This window comes from Diabrotica virgifera, chromosome 9 (genome assembly GCF_917563875.1).
Source record: "Diabrotica virgifera virgifera chromosome 9, PGI_DIABVI_V3a".
NCBI lineage: Eukaryota > Metazoa > Arthropoda > Insecta > Coleoptera > Chrysomelidae > Diabrotica > Diabrotica virgifera.
In genome coordinates this window covers 172,198,976-172,217,558 of record NC_065451.1, presented here as the reverse complement: position 1 = coordinate 172,217,558, position 18,583 = coordinate 172,198,976, and the positions used below count along the sequence as shown (strand labels likewise).

General features: G+C 32.3%; 1 protein-coding gene across 8 annotated transcripts in view; it reads left to right on the top strand.

Annotated features, from left to right (window-relative positions):
- Window positions 1-18,583, top strand: part of LOC126892114 (ancylostoma secreted protein-like) — a 328,099-nt gene that overhangs the window by 240,046 nt on the left and 69,470 nt on the right. For all 8 annotated transcript variants that reach the window (XM_050661585.1, XM_050661584.1, XM_050661583.1 and 5 more), the window contains one exon: window positions 14,826-14,996. In XM_050661585.1, coding sequence (XP_050517542.1) covers window positions 14,826-14,996 — 171 coding nt within the window. The remainder of the gene's footprint in view (window positions 1-14,825; window positions 14,997-18,583) is intronic.

Genomic DNA, 18,583 nt, shown 5'->3' with positions numbered 1-18,583 from the left:
TCATTTTTTTCAAATCCTGAAAAAACCAATTAATATTTTTAAAAAATTTCAACGCAGGATGAAAGACTAAATTATTACCGAGGGCCGAAAGACCCTTAGAATAAATAAAAAGTTTATTTTGAATGAGATATTTGAAATTAAAAATCACATTAAATTTTCTCATAGTTTTTCACCCCTGTAACTTATTAAAATAAACATTATAGAAGTTCTCAGGGACTTTCGGCCCTCGATAATAACGTAATCTTTCATTATGTGTTTAAATTTTTCAAAAATACTTATTAGTTTTCTCAGGATTCGAAAGAAATTAATCCCCATTTGAATAGCATTGCAGCCGAAAATACGTACCCATCCCCTTAAGAAAAACTGTCAGAAAATAATGATAGTATATGATTGGTATTAAAAAATGTCACACATTTCAGTCTTAACAAGAGAGTTTTACCGTCGTTATATATTAATCAATTGTGTGCTATTTTTCAAGACCAGTCACATATACTTCATGGATTTTCACAAGAGCTATGACCTTGTAAATAGCACGTAAACTTGTATAATGTTTCGGTATAACTCGTAGCTCTTATCAAAATCCATTACCTCTACTATTATTATTTTGCCGAAGTGCTTTTTCTTCTTCTTCTTGGTCTTCTATCGCTCATTTTTGGACACAGGTCTCTTCCAACTCCAACTTCTTCTATCGATCTCTGTCCTGAGCTATATACTTCCAATTTATTTCGGCTACTTTTTAACGTCATTTACCTATCTCATCTGTTGTCTTCTTTTTGGTCTTCGACTTTTGTAAGGTCTCCAATGTTATATTGTGGCGTTCCAAACTTGGCCTTTTTACCTAACAGTGTGGCTTGCAAAGCTCCATATAGCCTAATAAAATAAAAAAAGTCAAAATGTAAATTCGTACAAGTTAAAACAAATTTTATATCAAAGTTTAGGTGGGTACAAAAAATATTTTCAAAAAAGTATCCAAATCATACACGGGGATCATTGTTTAAATAATTAAAATTGGGTCATTTTTGCAAAAAAATAATTTTTAAACTGCTGAGGTGTAAACTTATTAATCAAGGTCTATGGGGATTTTTTTCTGCAAAGTTGAGGGGTAAATCTTTCACATAAGACTTACTAAATTAAATTTGACCCCCTATTTATTTAAATAATTGTATACAAAACTTTAAAAACAAATTTGCAAAAAATTATTTTTAGCGTTTTAAATAAGCACTATAAAATATCTTATTTTACAGACTAAGTTGCGCTATGTTACCAGTATTAAACAAAAAAAAATTGGTCGAAAAATATTTAATATTTTTTGAGATATTGAATTTGTTTATTAAATGTTACTATATTTTCAATTGCAAAAACGCGGTTGTGGTCAAAAAATATTCACCTGCTTAAGATCTCATTATTTTTATTTTCATGTATATTTTCGATAAATGTATTGATAAATTCAAATTTCAATTAAACTCCCCCCCAAAAGGAATTTGAAAATTATTCAAATTTGTTTATAAATTATTTTTTCAATAACGTGGCGGGATTAAGTATTTTGAAATACCGTTTCAAAAATTGGGTTCCTGGGAATTTTTTACTAATTAACAAAATTTTTTTGTTGCTTTTTCTTCTTTTTTTTTCTTGGAGTTATATTACTACGGGCCCTTTTAGGGTTAAATTTTATTAAGAATGTCGAATCTCTGAGTTATAGATTCTAGACCTAAAAATATTAAGATTTAACTAAAATCTCTTAAATAAAATGTGGCTACTTACTGAGTTACAGGGTGTCTTATTTAAAAATTTAAAAATTATTGTTACCAACTACTTTAATACTATTTGACCTATCCTTATCATACTTGGCATAAAGTGTGGTTATTAAACGTTTATAGCTTGTGCCAGAGGCGTACGACATGGGATAGTGAATGATTGACCCTTCCCAAATTCTACGCCACTGAGTGAATTACTATTTTAGCGAAATTTTTCGATTCTCCAATACTTTGTATGTAAATAACTTTATTGGTATCGATAAAGTCATCAGTTTGAGAGATATTGGAAGTTTAGAATGAATGAATGAATGAATGAATCAAAATAACTATGCTGTTTCATTTTTAACGTCCAATATCTCGAAAACTGTTGACTTAATCGTTACCAGTAAGGAGTATATTATTTACATAGAAAGTATTGGAGAATCGAAAATTTTCGCTAAAATAGTAATTCCGTCAGTGGCGTAGAATTTGGGAAGGGTCAACCATTAACTATCCCCTGTCGTACGCCTCTGGTAGTAGCTAGAAAATTTTATTTATCACAATATAGTAAACAATATAGTAGTATGATAAGGATACGTCAAATAGTATGAAAGTACTTGGTAAAAAATTTTTTAAATTTTTAAATAAAACACCCTGTAACTCAGTAAGTAGCCACATTTTATTTAAGTGATTTTAGACCAATCTTAATATTTTTAGGTCTAGAATCTACAAGTTAGAGATTCGACATTTTTAATGAAACTTAACCCTAAAAGGGCCCGTAGTATGTAATATAAATCCAAGAAAAAAAAAAGAAGAGGAAAAAAAGATAAAAAATTTGTTAATTAGTGAAAAATTCCCAGGAACCCAATTATCGAAACGACATTTCAAAATATTTAATCCCCGCGACGTTATTAAAAAAAAACAAATTATAAACAAATTTGAATAATTTTCAAATGCCATTTTAGGGGGAAGTTTAATTGAAATTTGAATTTATCAATACATTTATCGAAAATATACATAAAAATAAAAATAATAAGATTTAATACAGGTGAATATATCTTTGACAACAACCGCGTTTTTGCAATTGAAAATATCAAAATTCAATATCTCAAAAAGTATTAAATATTTTTGGACCAATTTTTTTTTTGTTAATACCGATAACATAGCACAACTTCTTCTGTAAAATAATATATTTTATAGTCCTTATTTAAAACGCTAAAAATAATTTTTTGCAAATTTGTTTTTAAAGTTTTATGTATAATTATTTAAATAAATAGGCGGTCAAATATTTAATTTAGTAAGTAATATGTGAAAGATTTACCATTCAACTTTGCAGAAAAAAATCCTATATACCTTCATTAGTAATTTAATGACCTCAGCAGTTAAAAAAGTATTTTTTTTGCAAAAATTACCCCTTTTTAATTATTTAAACAATGATCCCCTTGTATGATTTGGATACTTTCTTGAAAATATCTTTTGTACCCACCTAAACTTTGATATAAAATTTGTTTCAACCTGTACGAATTTACATTTTGATTTACATGTTGTGATATTTTATTTTACTAGACTAATATGAGTTTGGTAATTTTTCTTGCCGACTTTTGTTTTTGATCTTACCAACTCGTTCATCTTTTTATCTGACAGTCGTATACCTAGCATTTCCATTTCCATTGTCCTTTCTGTTGTGACTAGGTTATTCATATTTGTCTTGGTTAGGGTTCAGGTTTGACATCCATGTAGGAAGGATGCACCGATTGAAGACTTTCCTCGCCATATATTGATGTATTTTGAAGTTTTTAAGTATCCAAATGAGTTTTCCAAATCCTGCCCATGCCAGTCTTGCTCTTGTAGTGATTTCCGCACTTTGGTTGTCTTTGTCAAATTTCAGAATTTCACCTATACTAAATTTAAAATCAAGATGCACTAGAAATAAACAAACCAAGACACGTTAAATGGTACTAGGAGCACTTCCGAATCATAATTTACAATGTATAAAGTTTGGAAATCATGATTTGGGATTTACAATGTATATATGTTACGGGCAATAACATAAATCCGGCCAATATCGTTAATAACCGGTCAATATCGACAATGGCCTGTTGAACTAGTCATTGTCGACAATGGCCGGATATTAACGCTATTGTCCATAGAAATTGGACATTGATGATAATTTTAAATTCTTGATAACATTTCCATCATTGTCCGGTCAATGTCAATAATGCCCATTGGTCAATGTTGAAATTTAGACTAAAAGATAGATTATGTTTATTATTGTGCTCGGGCTGAAATTACGCGTAGTAAATTTATGTAAAAAGTGTTACAAAATGCCATGGTTCACTATCTTGTCAAAATAAAAAGCCTTCAAAAGCTATCTTATAATATACAGGGTGTTTCATTATAATTGTCCTTATAGTAACTCGAGAAACCTTAGCACAAAATACGAATATTTAACCTACAACACTTAAATAAAATGTGGTTCCTTACTGAGTTACAGGGTGTTTTATCTAAAAATTTAAAAATTATTTTTGCTCAGCATTTTAATACTATTTGACGTATCCTTTTCATACTTGGCAGGAAGTATAGGTACTGTACAAACTACTAAATTATGTTAAACAAACGTTTCTGGCTATTACCAGAGGCGTACGACGGGGGAAACTGAATGGTTGACCCTTTCCAAATTCTACACCACTGGCGGAATTGCTATTTTAGTTTAATTTTTGGATTCTCCAATACTTTCTATGAAAATAATATACTCTTCATTCGTAACGATAAAGTCATTAGTTTTCGAGATATTTTAAGTTAAAAATGAAACGACACTGTTATTTTGATTAATGTATTGTGTCGCTTCATTTTTAATTTCAAATATCTCGAAAACTAATCATTTTATCGTTACGAATAAAAAGTATATTATTTGCATAAAAAGTATTGGAAAATCAAAAAATTACACTAAAATAGCAATTCCGTCAGTGGCGTAGAATTTGGGAAATGTCAACCAGCCACTATCCCCTGTCGTACGCCTCTGGTAGTAGCTAGAAACGTTTATTTATTTTAATTTAGCAGGGTGTACAGTACCTACACTTTCTGCCAAGTATGATGAGGATACGCCAAATAGTTTTAAAGTACTGGATACACATTATTTTTAAATTTTAACCATAATAAGAACGATATCATAAATTAATCAAAATAACTGTGCCGTTTCATATTTAACTTCAAATATCTCGAAAACTAATGACTTTATCGTTTCCAATAAAGAGTACATTATTTACGTAGATAATGTCAGTTCTTTTCTATGGAATGGAAGCTTGGACACTGAAAAAGATCAATACGAGGAAAATAGAAGCATTCGAGATGTGGATGTACCGCAGGATACTGAGAATATCGTGGACAGAGAGAGTGACAAACATGGAAGTGTTGCGAAGGATGCAGAAAGAAAAAGAACTTGCGCTTACTATTAAAAAGCGCAAACTGCAGTACTTGGGACATATAATGAGGGGACAAAAGTACCAGCTACTACAATTAATTATTCAGGGAAAAATAATAGGTAAAAGATCCATTGGCAGAAGAAAACATTCATGGTTGAAGAATTTAAGAGATTGGTACAAGTGCAGCAGCTGCCAATTATTTAGATCTACGGTATCAAAAATACGCATAGCCTTGATGATAGCCAAACTTCGGAACGAGGACGGCACCTGAAGAAGAAGAAGATTTACGTAGAAAGTATTGGAGAATCTAAAAATGGCACTAAAAAAGTAATTCCTCCAGTGGCGTAGAATTTGAGAATGGTCAACTATTCCCTATCCCCTGTCGCACGCCTCTGGTAGTAGCTAAAAACGTTTGTTTATCATAATTTAGTAGGGTGTATATTAGTCGCACTTTTTGATAAGTATGAAAAGGATACGTCAAATAGTTTCAAAATGCTGAGCAAAAATAGTTTTCAAATTTTTAAATAAAACACCCTGTAACTCAGTAAGAAACCACATTTTATTTAAGTGTTTTAGGTTAAATCTTTGTATTTTGTGCTAAGCTTTCTCCACTTACTATATGGACAATTATTAATGAAACACCCTGTATAATTAAAAAAAAATAATAGGACATCATACCTAATTTTATTTATTTATCAACATTGGCCAATAGCTAATGTTATTGTCGTTAATGGCCGGGCATTGTCGTTAATAACCAGGGGAAATGGACATTCACGACAACGGCCGGTCATTAACATCAATGGCCAATTTACACCATTGTCCGTAACATAGGTATCATACATTGTAAATTATTATTTTGAGTGCTCTTAGTAGCATTTAACGTGTCTTGGTTTGTTTATTTCTACTGCATCTTGATTTTAAATTTAGTATAGGTAGATTATTCTTGGATTGGTCTTATCCTTGCTATTTACATTGCCCTTGTCTGAGGTAGTTTGTGTTTGTCATTGTTTTTGTTTTTGTCATACTCATTTTTCGGTCGACGTGTTGGGAGCTGTTTGCAACAATTGCAGAAAAGTAATAATTACGAAAAGTACTAAAAGTACTACGAACTTAACGCATTGCGGAACGAATACAAGCGGGATTGTTGTATTTCTGGAAGTTTGTTTCACCAAAGAATACAGCACCTAAAGCTGGGTGCTGTATTCTTTGGTTTCACCATCTTTTGCATGGCTGGCCGCTACTTCTACCATTCACTTCTGATTTGATTATCATAGTTTCTGCAATTCTTCTTAGTATTATCTTAGTATTATCTTAGTATTTTTCTTAGCATTATCTTCACCGTTTCCACTAGTTTGGCGAGGTCTCGTTTTGTTTTTGTTTCATACGTTAATATTGGTATTATAATTGCTACTTTTAGGCTATTGATTATGTTCAAAATAAGAGAGCTAAAAGGAACTACAACGTTAACGGGAGTTTATTGTCTCATATAGTCAATGAACCTCTAAATTTGAAAAAACCGCGGAGTTCTACCATTTAAATGGGTGCGTTTTTGAGAAATGGGTGAATTAGTCCCTAGGCACAGGGTGAATTAGGGTGAGTGCTATGCAATTTTGGTACAAAGACGTCTTAAGGAAAATTGTTCCAGGTTAAATTTACTATCGAAATATTACATTTTAAAGTCAAAAATATTTTTATTTACAAAAATATATTCAAAAGAAAAGCAAAAAATCAACACGAAAGAAAGCAATTTTGTTTTTGTCCTCATAACTTTTTTGCTTCATTGCTTCAGCAGAAATTAACTTACATTGTTTCTCTTTAAAATGACGTTTAGTAGAAGTCTCTAGGATTTATATTTTTCGAAAAAGGATTTTTCAAAATTCGCCGCCCACAGCATTTTTGGACCATTTTCCCCATTATTTCGCAAACAGTGTTCTGTAACTTTTTTTACGCATTTATAGGTATATGCAATGGTACATTTATTAGAAAGAGGAGTCAATTACCTTCAAAATAGTCTATTGTATAGAATTGCTTGACTATCTTGAAGCAAGTTGTGCTTTTTCAAGGTTTCATACTTTTAATGGTTTTTGATATTTTTTATGATTATTTTTTAAATTTCTCATTATGACTTTTTTTCTTGTACATCTAGGGATATACATTGTATAATAGAAAACAGCATATTTTCTTTACTTTAAAATGGTGTATTCCAAAAAAATCTAGGACTATTTTGAAACAAGATATCCGTAGGATATCCAAGATTATCCGTAATCTCCAACTGATTGTCCAAGGGAAGGTAAATGGTAAAAGAGGACCGGGAAGAAGACGCATTTCCTGGATTCAAAATTTACGAAAATGGTATAACACGACTACCACTGAACTGTTCCGCGCTGCGGTAAACAAAGTCAAGATAGCCATGATGATCGCCAACATCCGGAACGGATAGGCACTTTAAGAAGAAGAAGATCCGTAATTTAAAAAAAATTATTTTTATTTTTCAATTAGAAGAATATAATTGCATATTATTTTTAATTCCAAATAATTTTTCTTAATAACACATTTCGATATTGTGAAATATAAAGGTATGATACACTTATATATAAAGGTATGATATACTTTACTCCTGAGCAAATTCATATTTTTAACATACCTCGTACACTATTAATAAAATTTGATGATTGCATTTTAGGTTTCAGACTAGGCAGAGCATTTTATACAGAATAACTTTTTTTCATAAAATTAATACTAAAAAAGTTTTCCATATGGTTCCAACTATTGCATGTGTATATGTCACACTTCGAAAAAGCATATCTTGTTTAAAAATAGTCCTAGAATTTTTTACATTACACCATTTTAAAGTAAAGAAGATGAGCTTTCCTTTTTATTACACAATATACAGAGTGGGCCAAATAAAAGTGTCCACCTCGATATTTGGCAGTATTTATTAGATTTTAAAAAAAAAATTACGAAACAGGTCGATTTTTGATCTAAGGGGGACACATTTTTACGTTACATACATCTGTCATTTTTCAACCCCCTCCCTTCCACATCCCCATCCCTTATTTTTAAATAGGGAATAGGGGTTGTGTGTTAGCTCATTTGAAAGGTTATTTAATTCCCTATTCAGTAATACAAACATTAACATAATTTTTTATACAGGGTGTCCAAGAAAATTTTTTTAAATTAAATTAATTGACACAAAAAGAAGAATGTATGTAATTTATTTAATTCAAAATACATTCTATTGCTGTCACAAAACAGAATAAAATGTTTTTTGATAAATAAACATTGTTTTTTGCTTAATTTCAATATTCAAGTTGCCACCCATCTGCCTCTTGGTAGATGGAATATTGAATTTAAGCAACAAACAATGTTTATTTATCAAATAAACATTTTTTTCGTTTTCTGTCAGCAGTAGAAGGTATTTTGAGTTAAATAAATTACATACATGCTTCTTTTTGTGTCAATTAATTTAATTTAAAATAATTTTTCTTGTACACCCTGTACAAATAATTATGCCAATGTTAATATTACTGAATAGAGAATTGAATAACCTTTCAAATGAGCTAGCACACGACCCCTATTCTCTATTAAAAAATAAGGGGTGGGGGATGTGAAAGGGAGGGGGTTGACAAATGACAGATGTATGTACCGTAAAAATGTGTCCCCCTTTGATCAAAAATCGACCTGTTTCGTCATTTTCTTAAAATCTAATAAATACTGCCAAATATCGAGGTGGACACTTTTATTTGGCCCACTCTGTATATACCCAAATATACTCAATTATGTACAATAAAAAAGTTATAATGAGAAATTTAAAAATAATCGTAAAATATATCAAAAATCATTAAAAGTATAAAATTTTGAAAAATCATATCTTGCTTAAATATAGACATACGGCTTTCTTAAGGTAATTGACTTCTCTTTCTACTAAATGTACCATTGCGTATACCTAGAAATGCGTAAAAAAAAGTTACAGAACAATGTTTGCGAAGTAACAACGAAAATATCCTAAAATCGCTGTGAGTGGCGAAATTTGAAAAATCATATTTTGGAAATTTTAAATCACAGGGACTTCTACCAAACGCCATTTTAAAGAAGAAGGATGGAAGTTTTTTTTCTGTAAAGCAATGCCTATACCTATATCCCGTGGAAAAAAGTTATGGGGCAAAAAAGAAAATTGCTATCTTTCATGTTTTTTTCTTGCTGTTCTTTTTAATATATTTTTGTAAAAAAACAGGTTTTTGACTTTAAAATGTGATATTTCGATAGTAAATTTAATCTGAAATAATTTTCCTATGGACGTGTTTGCACTAAATGTGCATAGAACTTACCCTATTTCGCCCTGTGCCTAGGGACTAATTCACCCCTTTCTCAAAAAGGCACCAATTTAAATGGTAGCACTCCGCGGTTTTTTCAAATATAGAGGTCTATTGACTATATGAAACAATAAAACCCTGTTAACGTTGTAGTTCCTTTCTAAAATACATAATCAATAGCCTATTTCGTTATATTTATTCGATCTGTATTACTAGAGCGTTTTAGATCAGCGGTTCTCAATCTTTTTGTGCCATGTACCACCAAATACTTTTTATTATTTTTGGTACCACCTAACTGAAATACCTATCTAACCAGGTGATCTAATTAACTATAATAGTGGTGCTGATTTTGGCTGTATTTGCGTTTTGTGTACCACCTCAAAAATGAAATGTACCACCAGTGGTACATGTACCACAGATTGAGAACCGCTGTTTTAGATGGTTGATGTAATTATGCCATCTTGCCAATTTATGCCATGCGTACTTGATATTTTGTACTTGACAGTGTAATCTTTAGTGATTTTGTCTCCGTTACTCTCTGCATGTTGACGTTATCGAATTCGATCTATATGTGGTTGGTTCTTTGCTAATTGCAATCATTATTTTGGTTTTCTTAGTTGAGGGCATTATTGCATTATACATATTATATCTTTAGTCGGTGTGTTAAATTTCTGGACTACTATTTGTAGACTGTCTTTATTATAGGCTTATATGACGTTACAAATATGATATAAAACGAAAAATCAAACAGCTCAAATTTCAGTAATAACACCTCCTAAGGTTATGATCACTTTAATCTTCGTCACGTCCACGTCACGGTAAAAACCACATTGGTGAAAAAGCGAAAAAGCCGTGTAACTTTAATCAACAAATCAAACTACAATTACGTACTTTAAGCATGACTGTCAGATCATTCAAGAAGTTCTCACGATTTTGTGTAATAGACAGTTAATTTCTTTCTCGTGAAAGTAATTTACAATTTGTATAGGAAGCTGGTCGAATTTTTTGGTACAGAAAATACGTCCTCGATCAATCAAACATTTGTTCCAGATAACGAACTAAAATGTCGTAACAATGACATTGTTTTTGGTCTAGTGACTGTAACAAAGTCGTAAAAAGTGTGACTTTGAGAGTTTTTTGCGCTTATATTGTATAGAATTAAAAGTAAATCAAATAGGTTAAAGTGTATTATAGCAGCTACGTGTATTATTATATAATTTTTAAAAATTATTGTTAAATTTACTAGGTAATTGTAAAAATTCCATTAGTTTTGTATATTTATGATAGTGGGCCTTACCGATTGCATTTCCCAAAATGTCTGTAAAATATTTGGAGAGATTGTATGTTGAAACCTGCTGTAACATGAAAATGAATACTCTTCTCAGATTTCTTGAGTGGCTATAGATTCGCCTAATATTAGCATCAATAGTAAACCTAGTCTAGGTTATAATAACCGACCTTATAATAAACGTATAACAACAATATCCGACTTATAACTACTAGCTGGTTTTCAGAAGATGTCTGGTCCGAAAGATCTTTAAACTTTAATACCAACGCACATATAAGTCATAAAAGAAGTGTTATACTCTGTCATACATACAGAGCAATTAAGCTATGTATTATATAGCCTACAATACCATTCCGAAAATCTGAAAAAAGTTAAAAATATTTTAGAAAAAAATAATTATCCACCAGCATTTTACAGCCATCTAATTAAAAAAAGAAGATACATTATCAAAAATCAGTCAAATTTCAATACAAATCCAAAACAAACCCCAACTACCTACCTACACCTAAGAATAATAGTAATGTCACCAACTCAAACAAACGCTACTTATCCCTACCATATGGTAGGGGAGCCCAAGCGGGGATTTTTGCAGTTACTCGAGCGCGTCAGATTAACATATGGGAGAAACCTGGTACCCTGCAGATGCACCTCTACCATATATTAGCTCTTAACACAGGGGAGTTCGTTAAGGGGGGTCCGAAAAAAAAATCTATCCTTAAAAATACTCGAAATTGTCAGATTAAGATAAGGTAAGTTAAGGGCATGCAAAACAGTGTATATTTCAAAAATCTGACGATTTGAGCGGGGCGTAAGGAAATGGACGAGTTAAAAATTTTCACAAAAAAAAGCGAATAATTCGCGAAATGAACGTTATATCGAAAAACTAAAAAATAAGTGTTCAATATTTTTCAAAAATCTATCGAATGATATCAAACGTGACCCCCCACGAAGAGGGGTGGGGGGTAAATTTAAAATTTTAAATACTAATCTCGCGATATTTCGCAAAATAAACATTAGATCGAAAAACTGCAAAATACACTTAATCAATATTTTTGAAAAATCTATCGAATGGTACTAAACACGACCCCCACGGAGGTGGAGTCGGGGGTTACTTTAAAATCTTAAATAGGAGCCCCAAATTTTTATTCCAGATTTGGATTGTTTACGTAAAAATAAGCAACTTTTATTCGAAACATTTTTGCAAATTATGGATAGATGGCGCTATAATCGGAAAAAACGATTGTTGGAAATGGAAAATTAAATTAAAAAATGGCGAGCGCCCACTAAAATGGAAAATTTTACTCAACTTTTTTTGGTTTTAGGACCTACTCTTCACAACCCAATAGGTCCCCTAAGCGCTCGAGTGACTGCACATTTAGCATACTTCGCTCCCCTACTAATACATTAATGGATTCTCCGAACAAATATCGAAACTGTTTGCATAATATAGGTAATATCAATGTTGGATATAAATCGTCAAAACATCCGGACAATATTTTTCAAAATTTAAACCTGGTCTTACTCAAGATCAGCAATCAAATGTTGTTTATGCACTTCAACATATACATTGGGAAAACACACCAATATCTACATAGAAGGGTTGTTTCACACAAACATAGTGTACAAATCAACAAACGCTACGGCCTTAACCAAACATTCTATAGAAAATAACCTTGCTGTTGATTTTGATATATATTGGAGATTATTCATTAAAGAAAGATAAAAATTGTATAAATAACGATACAAACATCAAGGATCTCTTCAATATATATACAGTACGTAAATCGTTCAGCTGGACATAGGGAATAAGTATACATTGAGAGAATTGTGGCAACTGCGCTAACCTGTGTTAGTTGAAGCTTCTGTTCGAGTACGAGTTTTTGGTTCAATAGAGCTGTTAGAACTAATAGAATGAGTGAGTTTTGAAACAAGGCTGTCTATAAATAAATCAAAAACAAAGGTTATAATTAATGAGTTAATAATTTTACTTTAATTTTTAAAATATTTTTCATTTAAAAATCAATTTCAAAACTAAACAGTTTTCCCATTCCCTTATGCCAAAAATATTTAGCTATTGTCCTTTTCATGAGCATTTTTCAGTGCGTAACAAGTGATAGGAAAAAGGGTAAGTCCGTGATAATACACATTTATGACATTTATTCTAACATGACAATTTAGTTAAATCTGACAGTTGTCACATTTTATTTTCAATTTGGAATAAAACAAATCAAATGTGTTTCTTGCATTTATAAAATGGTATTTTCTTTGATTTGTATAGTCTTATAAATTATACAGATTATATTTGTAATATTATTAGGTATCTAATTAAAAAAATATTTTTTTATTATGGCGCCATCTATCGACAACTAGAATAACTAGAATAAATGTCTGTAATCACAGACGTGCCTTTTTTTCTGTCACATACAATTTAATGCGTTAGAAAGAAATCGAAAAACTGTGACGCACTGAAAGATGATCATGAGAAAAATAATACTACATTGTCATATTTTGACGTTCATTTGTGTCAGTCGAAATGAGTTGTCAATTTTGAGATTAATATCCCTTAATGCTAACAACCAAATTGTCATCGAGAGAGCTCAGTTGCCACAATTACCTCAATATAATACAATGTATGTATTTATGAAAATAGGAAATGGTTGAATGCTCGAATATATGAATTTTAAAAAATCAAAAGGCAGATATCGAGCACTGAATTTATTAAATCTTGCCCAAGTATACTTTCGGTATCTAGAGCATCCTCAGGGGCATTTCGTCAATAAAAGAAGGTATCCTCGAATGTCATTTAATTAAAATAATACTTCATTGATACTTCATTCTGCCTCCATATTGCAAAATGTAGTACCTACTGGCACTTTAATTTATCTGTTTTGGCCCTTGTTCAGTGTTTAGTTAGATGTTAATTTAAGTTTGCCAACAAATTATTTATTTTAATTAAATGACATTCGAGGATACCTTCTTTTATTGACGAAATGCACCTGAGGATGCTCTAGATAGCGAAAGTATACTTGGGCAAGATTTAATAAATTCAGTGCTCGATATCTGCCTTTTGACTTTTTAAAATTTGTATGTATTTATGTAATCCCGACACCAATAGGTAGAAGGGAATTTGATTATATATATATATATATATATATATATATATATATATATATATATATATAAAACATGAGATGTAGATCCTTGAAACACACTCAGTGATCAAAAGATCTTATATATATATATATATATATATATATATATATATATATATATATATATGTATTTATGTATCTAAACATATACATGTTCCCTATTTACGTACTGTATCTACCACAATTTAATACAGTGATTTTAATTCAAAGTGTATTTCCAAGAAAATAAAACTTTTAATGAGACCAAGTTCCTGGTTACGCCTTCGCGGTTTCTATTACTTGCAAACCATACAAATGATGAATGAAAGAAGACACGGGAAGTCTAAAAGTTGCACCTCACTTCCCATCTATTCAACATGGCAAAATTCCTACTAAAACATGGTCTCTATACTCAGTTAGAAGTAAAACTAATTCCGATGTATAAGTTGGTTAATTTTACAATGTAAAAAAATATTTTAGCTTCCACCAAACAACTACAACTGTATTTTCATGGTTTTCGCAACAATGTTCTTGATCTGAAGTTGATAAATGATCTTCTAGACCTTAAACTTTTTTTCTAGTTAATATTTTTGAAGTATCGAAAAGAGGAGATGGTGTCTGTAATTGAACATAACTGTTTATTTTAATTAAGTACTTAATCGGTCATTAAGTACTTAATCTCGGTCACTTACTTAGAATGGACGACCAACGATGGCCAAAGAAACTCCTGAAATGGAAACCCCCAGGTAGGAAGAAAAGGGGAAGACCAAGACTATCCTGGAATGACACGATAAGGAAGGCCATGGAACACCGAGATTTGGAAGAGGAAGATGCCCAGGATAGAAATAGATGGCGGTTAGGTGTGGGGATGCGGCGTCAGCCGATATGACACCCCGGATATATATATATAAGTACTTAATAATCAACATCATTTTCAGGAACCCAAATTGGAGACTATCACGCGAGAGACAATCGAAACTTTTAGGGGAGAAAGGACTGAATGCAAAATCACAACCGAGAAGAAAGATACGGAAGAAAAGTGCCCTCCAGACATAATAGAAGCTTTGACCGATAAAGTTTTAAGATCAAACAAAAAACCTAGCGTAAAGGTAAGTTCTTTTCAAAAGCTCTTTCTTTTTTTCTAATATTTTAGTATACTATGAATATTTATGATTCTAAATGGTTCATGACATCTCATAACGCGACAGTTCGTAACGCGTACAAATGGTAACGGACAATTCGTAACGGCGTCAATCCATAACGACGATACTTCGTAACGGTGACACTTCGTAACTACATATATTCGTAACTGTATAATTCGTAAGGCCAACATTTAATTTTTTTAGAAAATTTTGGTATGACTGAATTTATACAAAAACGCATTTTGCATACTAAAAGAAATGGTACTTTTTTTAAGGCCACCTCTTTTTAAATATAAGCAAAATCAGACCAAGGGCGAATTTAGGGAAGTGGCCATGGGGGCCATGGCCCCCTCCGAGAATAAAAAAATATAAATTTAAATATGTATTTGCAGTTCTGCTATGTTCTATGTTTTTAGTTTCAAACACATATACAAAACAGGGGATAAATATATCTCCTGGACTAGGATTGAACAAAAGCAGTAACGGAATCTTCAACAATGACATAAGATGTTGTGTAAATCAAAATGTTGATAATTATACAAAGTGCCAATGGTTAGAACGACCTTAGCAGCCATCAAAATCGTATCAATTTCTATAATCTGTACCCATACAGAATAAAAATGGTATGAAGCGTTACTTGGGTCACCAGCATTTAGAACAAAGGAGTTGATTGGTACTTTCGCACATTCAAAAAGGATTTTTCTAATGAAAAATATGGTCATAATAAAGAGGATGACAGCCCAAAGCCTTGTCACGAAACCTTTAATATCTTTCGCCAAACTAATGAGCAACGACGGAGCTATACAATCCTATGAAAAAACATCAGACCACAAGGAGTGCGTTCAGGTTGAACTAGATTTTCTACAAAGTTATCGCAACCGCAAACGTCAGTATACTTAACCAGATAGACTCTCAGAGGTCCAAACAGATATAAGAAAATAGAGAAAGACTACGACCAATAGTAGAGTCTATAGTGTTCTTAGGTCGACAAAATATTCCTCTAAGAGGCCATCGTGCTTATAGATGGTCTTCTGCTTCTAGACGAAGATGCTGGATCTAGCAATGAGGGGAATTGTGAAGGTTTAAAATCCCATCAGGAGATAAGACTCTTAAACAACACCTATCCACAACATCTTTCCGAGCAACAGACATTAGTAGCACCAGTCAAAATCAATCGATAACATGTTGTTTTGAAGAAATAATTGAACAAATAATGAATCAGGTTCAAAGTGCAAATTATTATTCTCTCATATTTAACGAAACGACCGACGTTTCGTGAAACAGCTTTCTCTAAATCTGAGATACCTACATAAACAATAACAACATTCGTGAAGATTTGTCAAATCCATTGACGTTTATGAGAACATAAAAATAATAGTGAAAATCAAGAAAGAGGGGAAGAACAAGACCTGACAGGAGAAGCATTGGAAAAAATAATATTAAACTTGTTAAAAGAACTTCACTTGGATCTGAAGAAATGTGTAGGAATCGGTAGTGACTTTAATAATACTTTAATAACGATAAGTTTTGAATGACTTTATGGCAATCAAAAGTGTGTGAAAAGTGCCTTAAAACTCACCATTGTCACCCTAATTTTTTAAAATTACCCCAGACCCCCGATACCCCTCCCAAAAAAAGTTCATGGCCCCTCCCGAAAATCCAAAAGGGATTATCCAGGGCAGTTATGTGCTGCGTGGATCTTCTTTTTGTTTTTTTGACTTGTGTATCCCCATGCAAGGGGTGAATATGTAATGATTGGTAGTATGATGCTGTGTTTATCAGCATTCATTTTGTTTTCATAGCTAATTTGTATATCTTCCTGTGAATCCTATTATTGCGGCACGGGCCATCGCTGTTTTCTGAACTGTCGTGCTAACATATTGTGTGAATGTTATACCTTAGTCTTAGTCCATTGTGACTCCTAGGTATTTAACTTTGTTTCGCCATTCGATGGGTCTATTTAGCTGTTCTTCTGGGTTATTTATCTGGGCCTTTTTGGAGATAACCGTTTGGGTCTTTTCTGGATTTATTGCCATTTTCCATTGGATACTCCATTCATCTAGGGTTTACAGTGCCCAGTGGCGGATTCAGCAATTTTGGGGGTCATGGATTTTGAGTGCGATTTAATTACTTTTCTCTGATGCAAGGTCACTTAGTCTTACCACCTCTACGATAAGTGGGTTTTCAATTGAAGCTATTATAGTGCATGAAGGTGTCAAGTCATTTTTTAACAGTTTTAAGATATCAAAAGTTAAAACCTTCTTGCTCCGACTGCTTTAGACAAAACTTGACGTGTTTTTAACATTGGATTTTAGGGTCTCTAGCGACATCTATGCACAAAAGTCTTTACTAACGCAAGAAAATGGGTTATAACACTTTGAGTTAACACCTTCATGCACTAATAGCTTCAATTATTTTGACGTTTGACTGCTCTGGGTTTTTATTTTTTTAGGATTATTGAATTGATATTTATTTTCGTCTGGGGGGGGGGCATGACCACCGTGACACATCCTTGGATCCGCCACTAACAGTGCCGTCTGCAGATTTCGTATAGCTATATCCAGGTTCCTTTATTTCGCCACAATTGCACTGTCGTCTGCATAAAGGCTGATTAGTGTTCCGGGTGTTCTTGGAGTATCTGCTGTATACAAACACCCAAACTTTTATGGAATCACCATGATTTCAAAGTAATATTTATTTCCTTTGAAAAAACTTGTTATTGTTGCGAAGAATAAAGGTTTTTATTGAAAATAAACAAATATATAAGACAATCATATAGTACAGCTCGGTACGGTATAGGTTATTTGCTTGAGTTGCAAATTTAACTAAAATAAATAAACTGACTTTTGCGTCCAAAAACGAAAATATGCCTCATGTGGGGTATAGAACTTACAACGAGGAAAGATTATTGGTCTTGTGGAGAAAGTAATGTTCTCAGAGGGACATAGCTGTAGAGCTAGGCGTAATACAGGGCGTTCTGTCCAAAACCTATGCTAGGTAACAGGAACTAGGAAAGCTCAAAAATAAAGCAAGGGAAAGTCGCCAAAAGTAATAACGGCTCTCTACGATCGTTTAATTGTCCAATCAGCTGGAAGATACCTAAGCATTTCTCACCTACAGCTCCAAAGGCAGCTTTTAGAAGCTACAGGTGTAACTGTTTCAGTTGAAACGATAAGAAGAAGAGTTCGTACCTAGAAGTATACAGCAGGAGGCAGTTATGGGTTCCCGAGTTATCCAGGCAGCACACGATTGATCGCCTAAATTGGTGTCTTCACCACCAAAACTGGAACATTGGGAATTGACAAAATGTGCTATTTTCAAAAAAAGTCAGGATTTGTGTAAAATCAGATGACCCACGAAGTGTCGTGTATTTAGAGGTCGAGAAAGACAAGCAAGAACGAAAACTGTCAGATCTGTTCACAAATATACAAGGGTAAGTGTAATGTTCTGGAGAGAAATTGTGCTCCGTAAAAAGAACTCCTTTAATTTTCATCCAATCGACTTTAACTGCTCACAGGTATGTTGATAACCTGTAGTCAGGCTCTGGAGAGCTG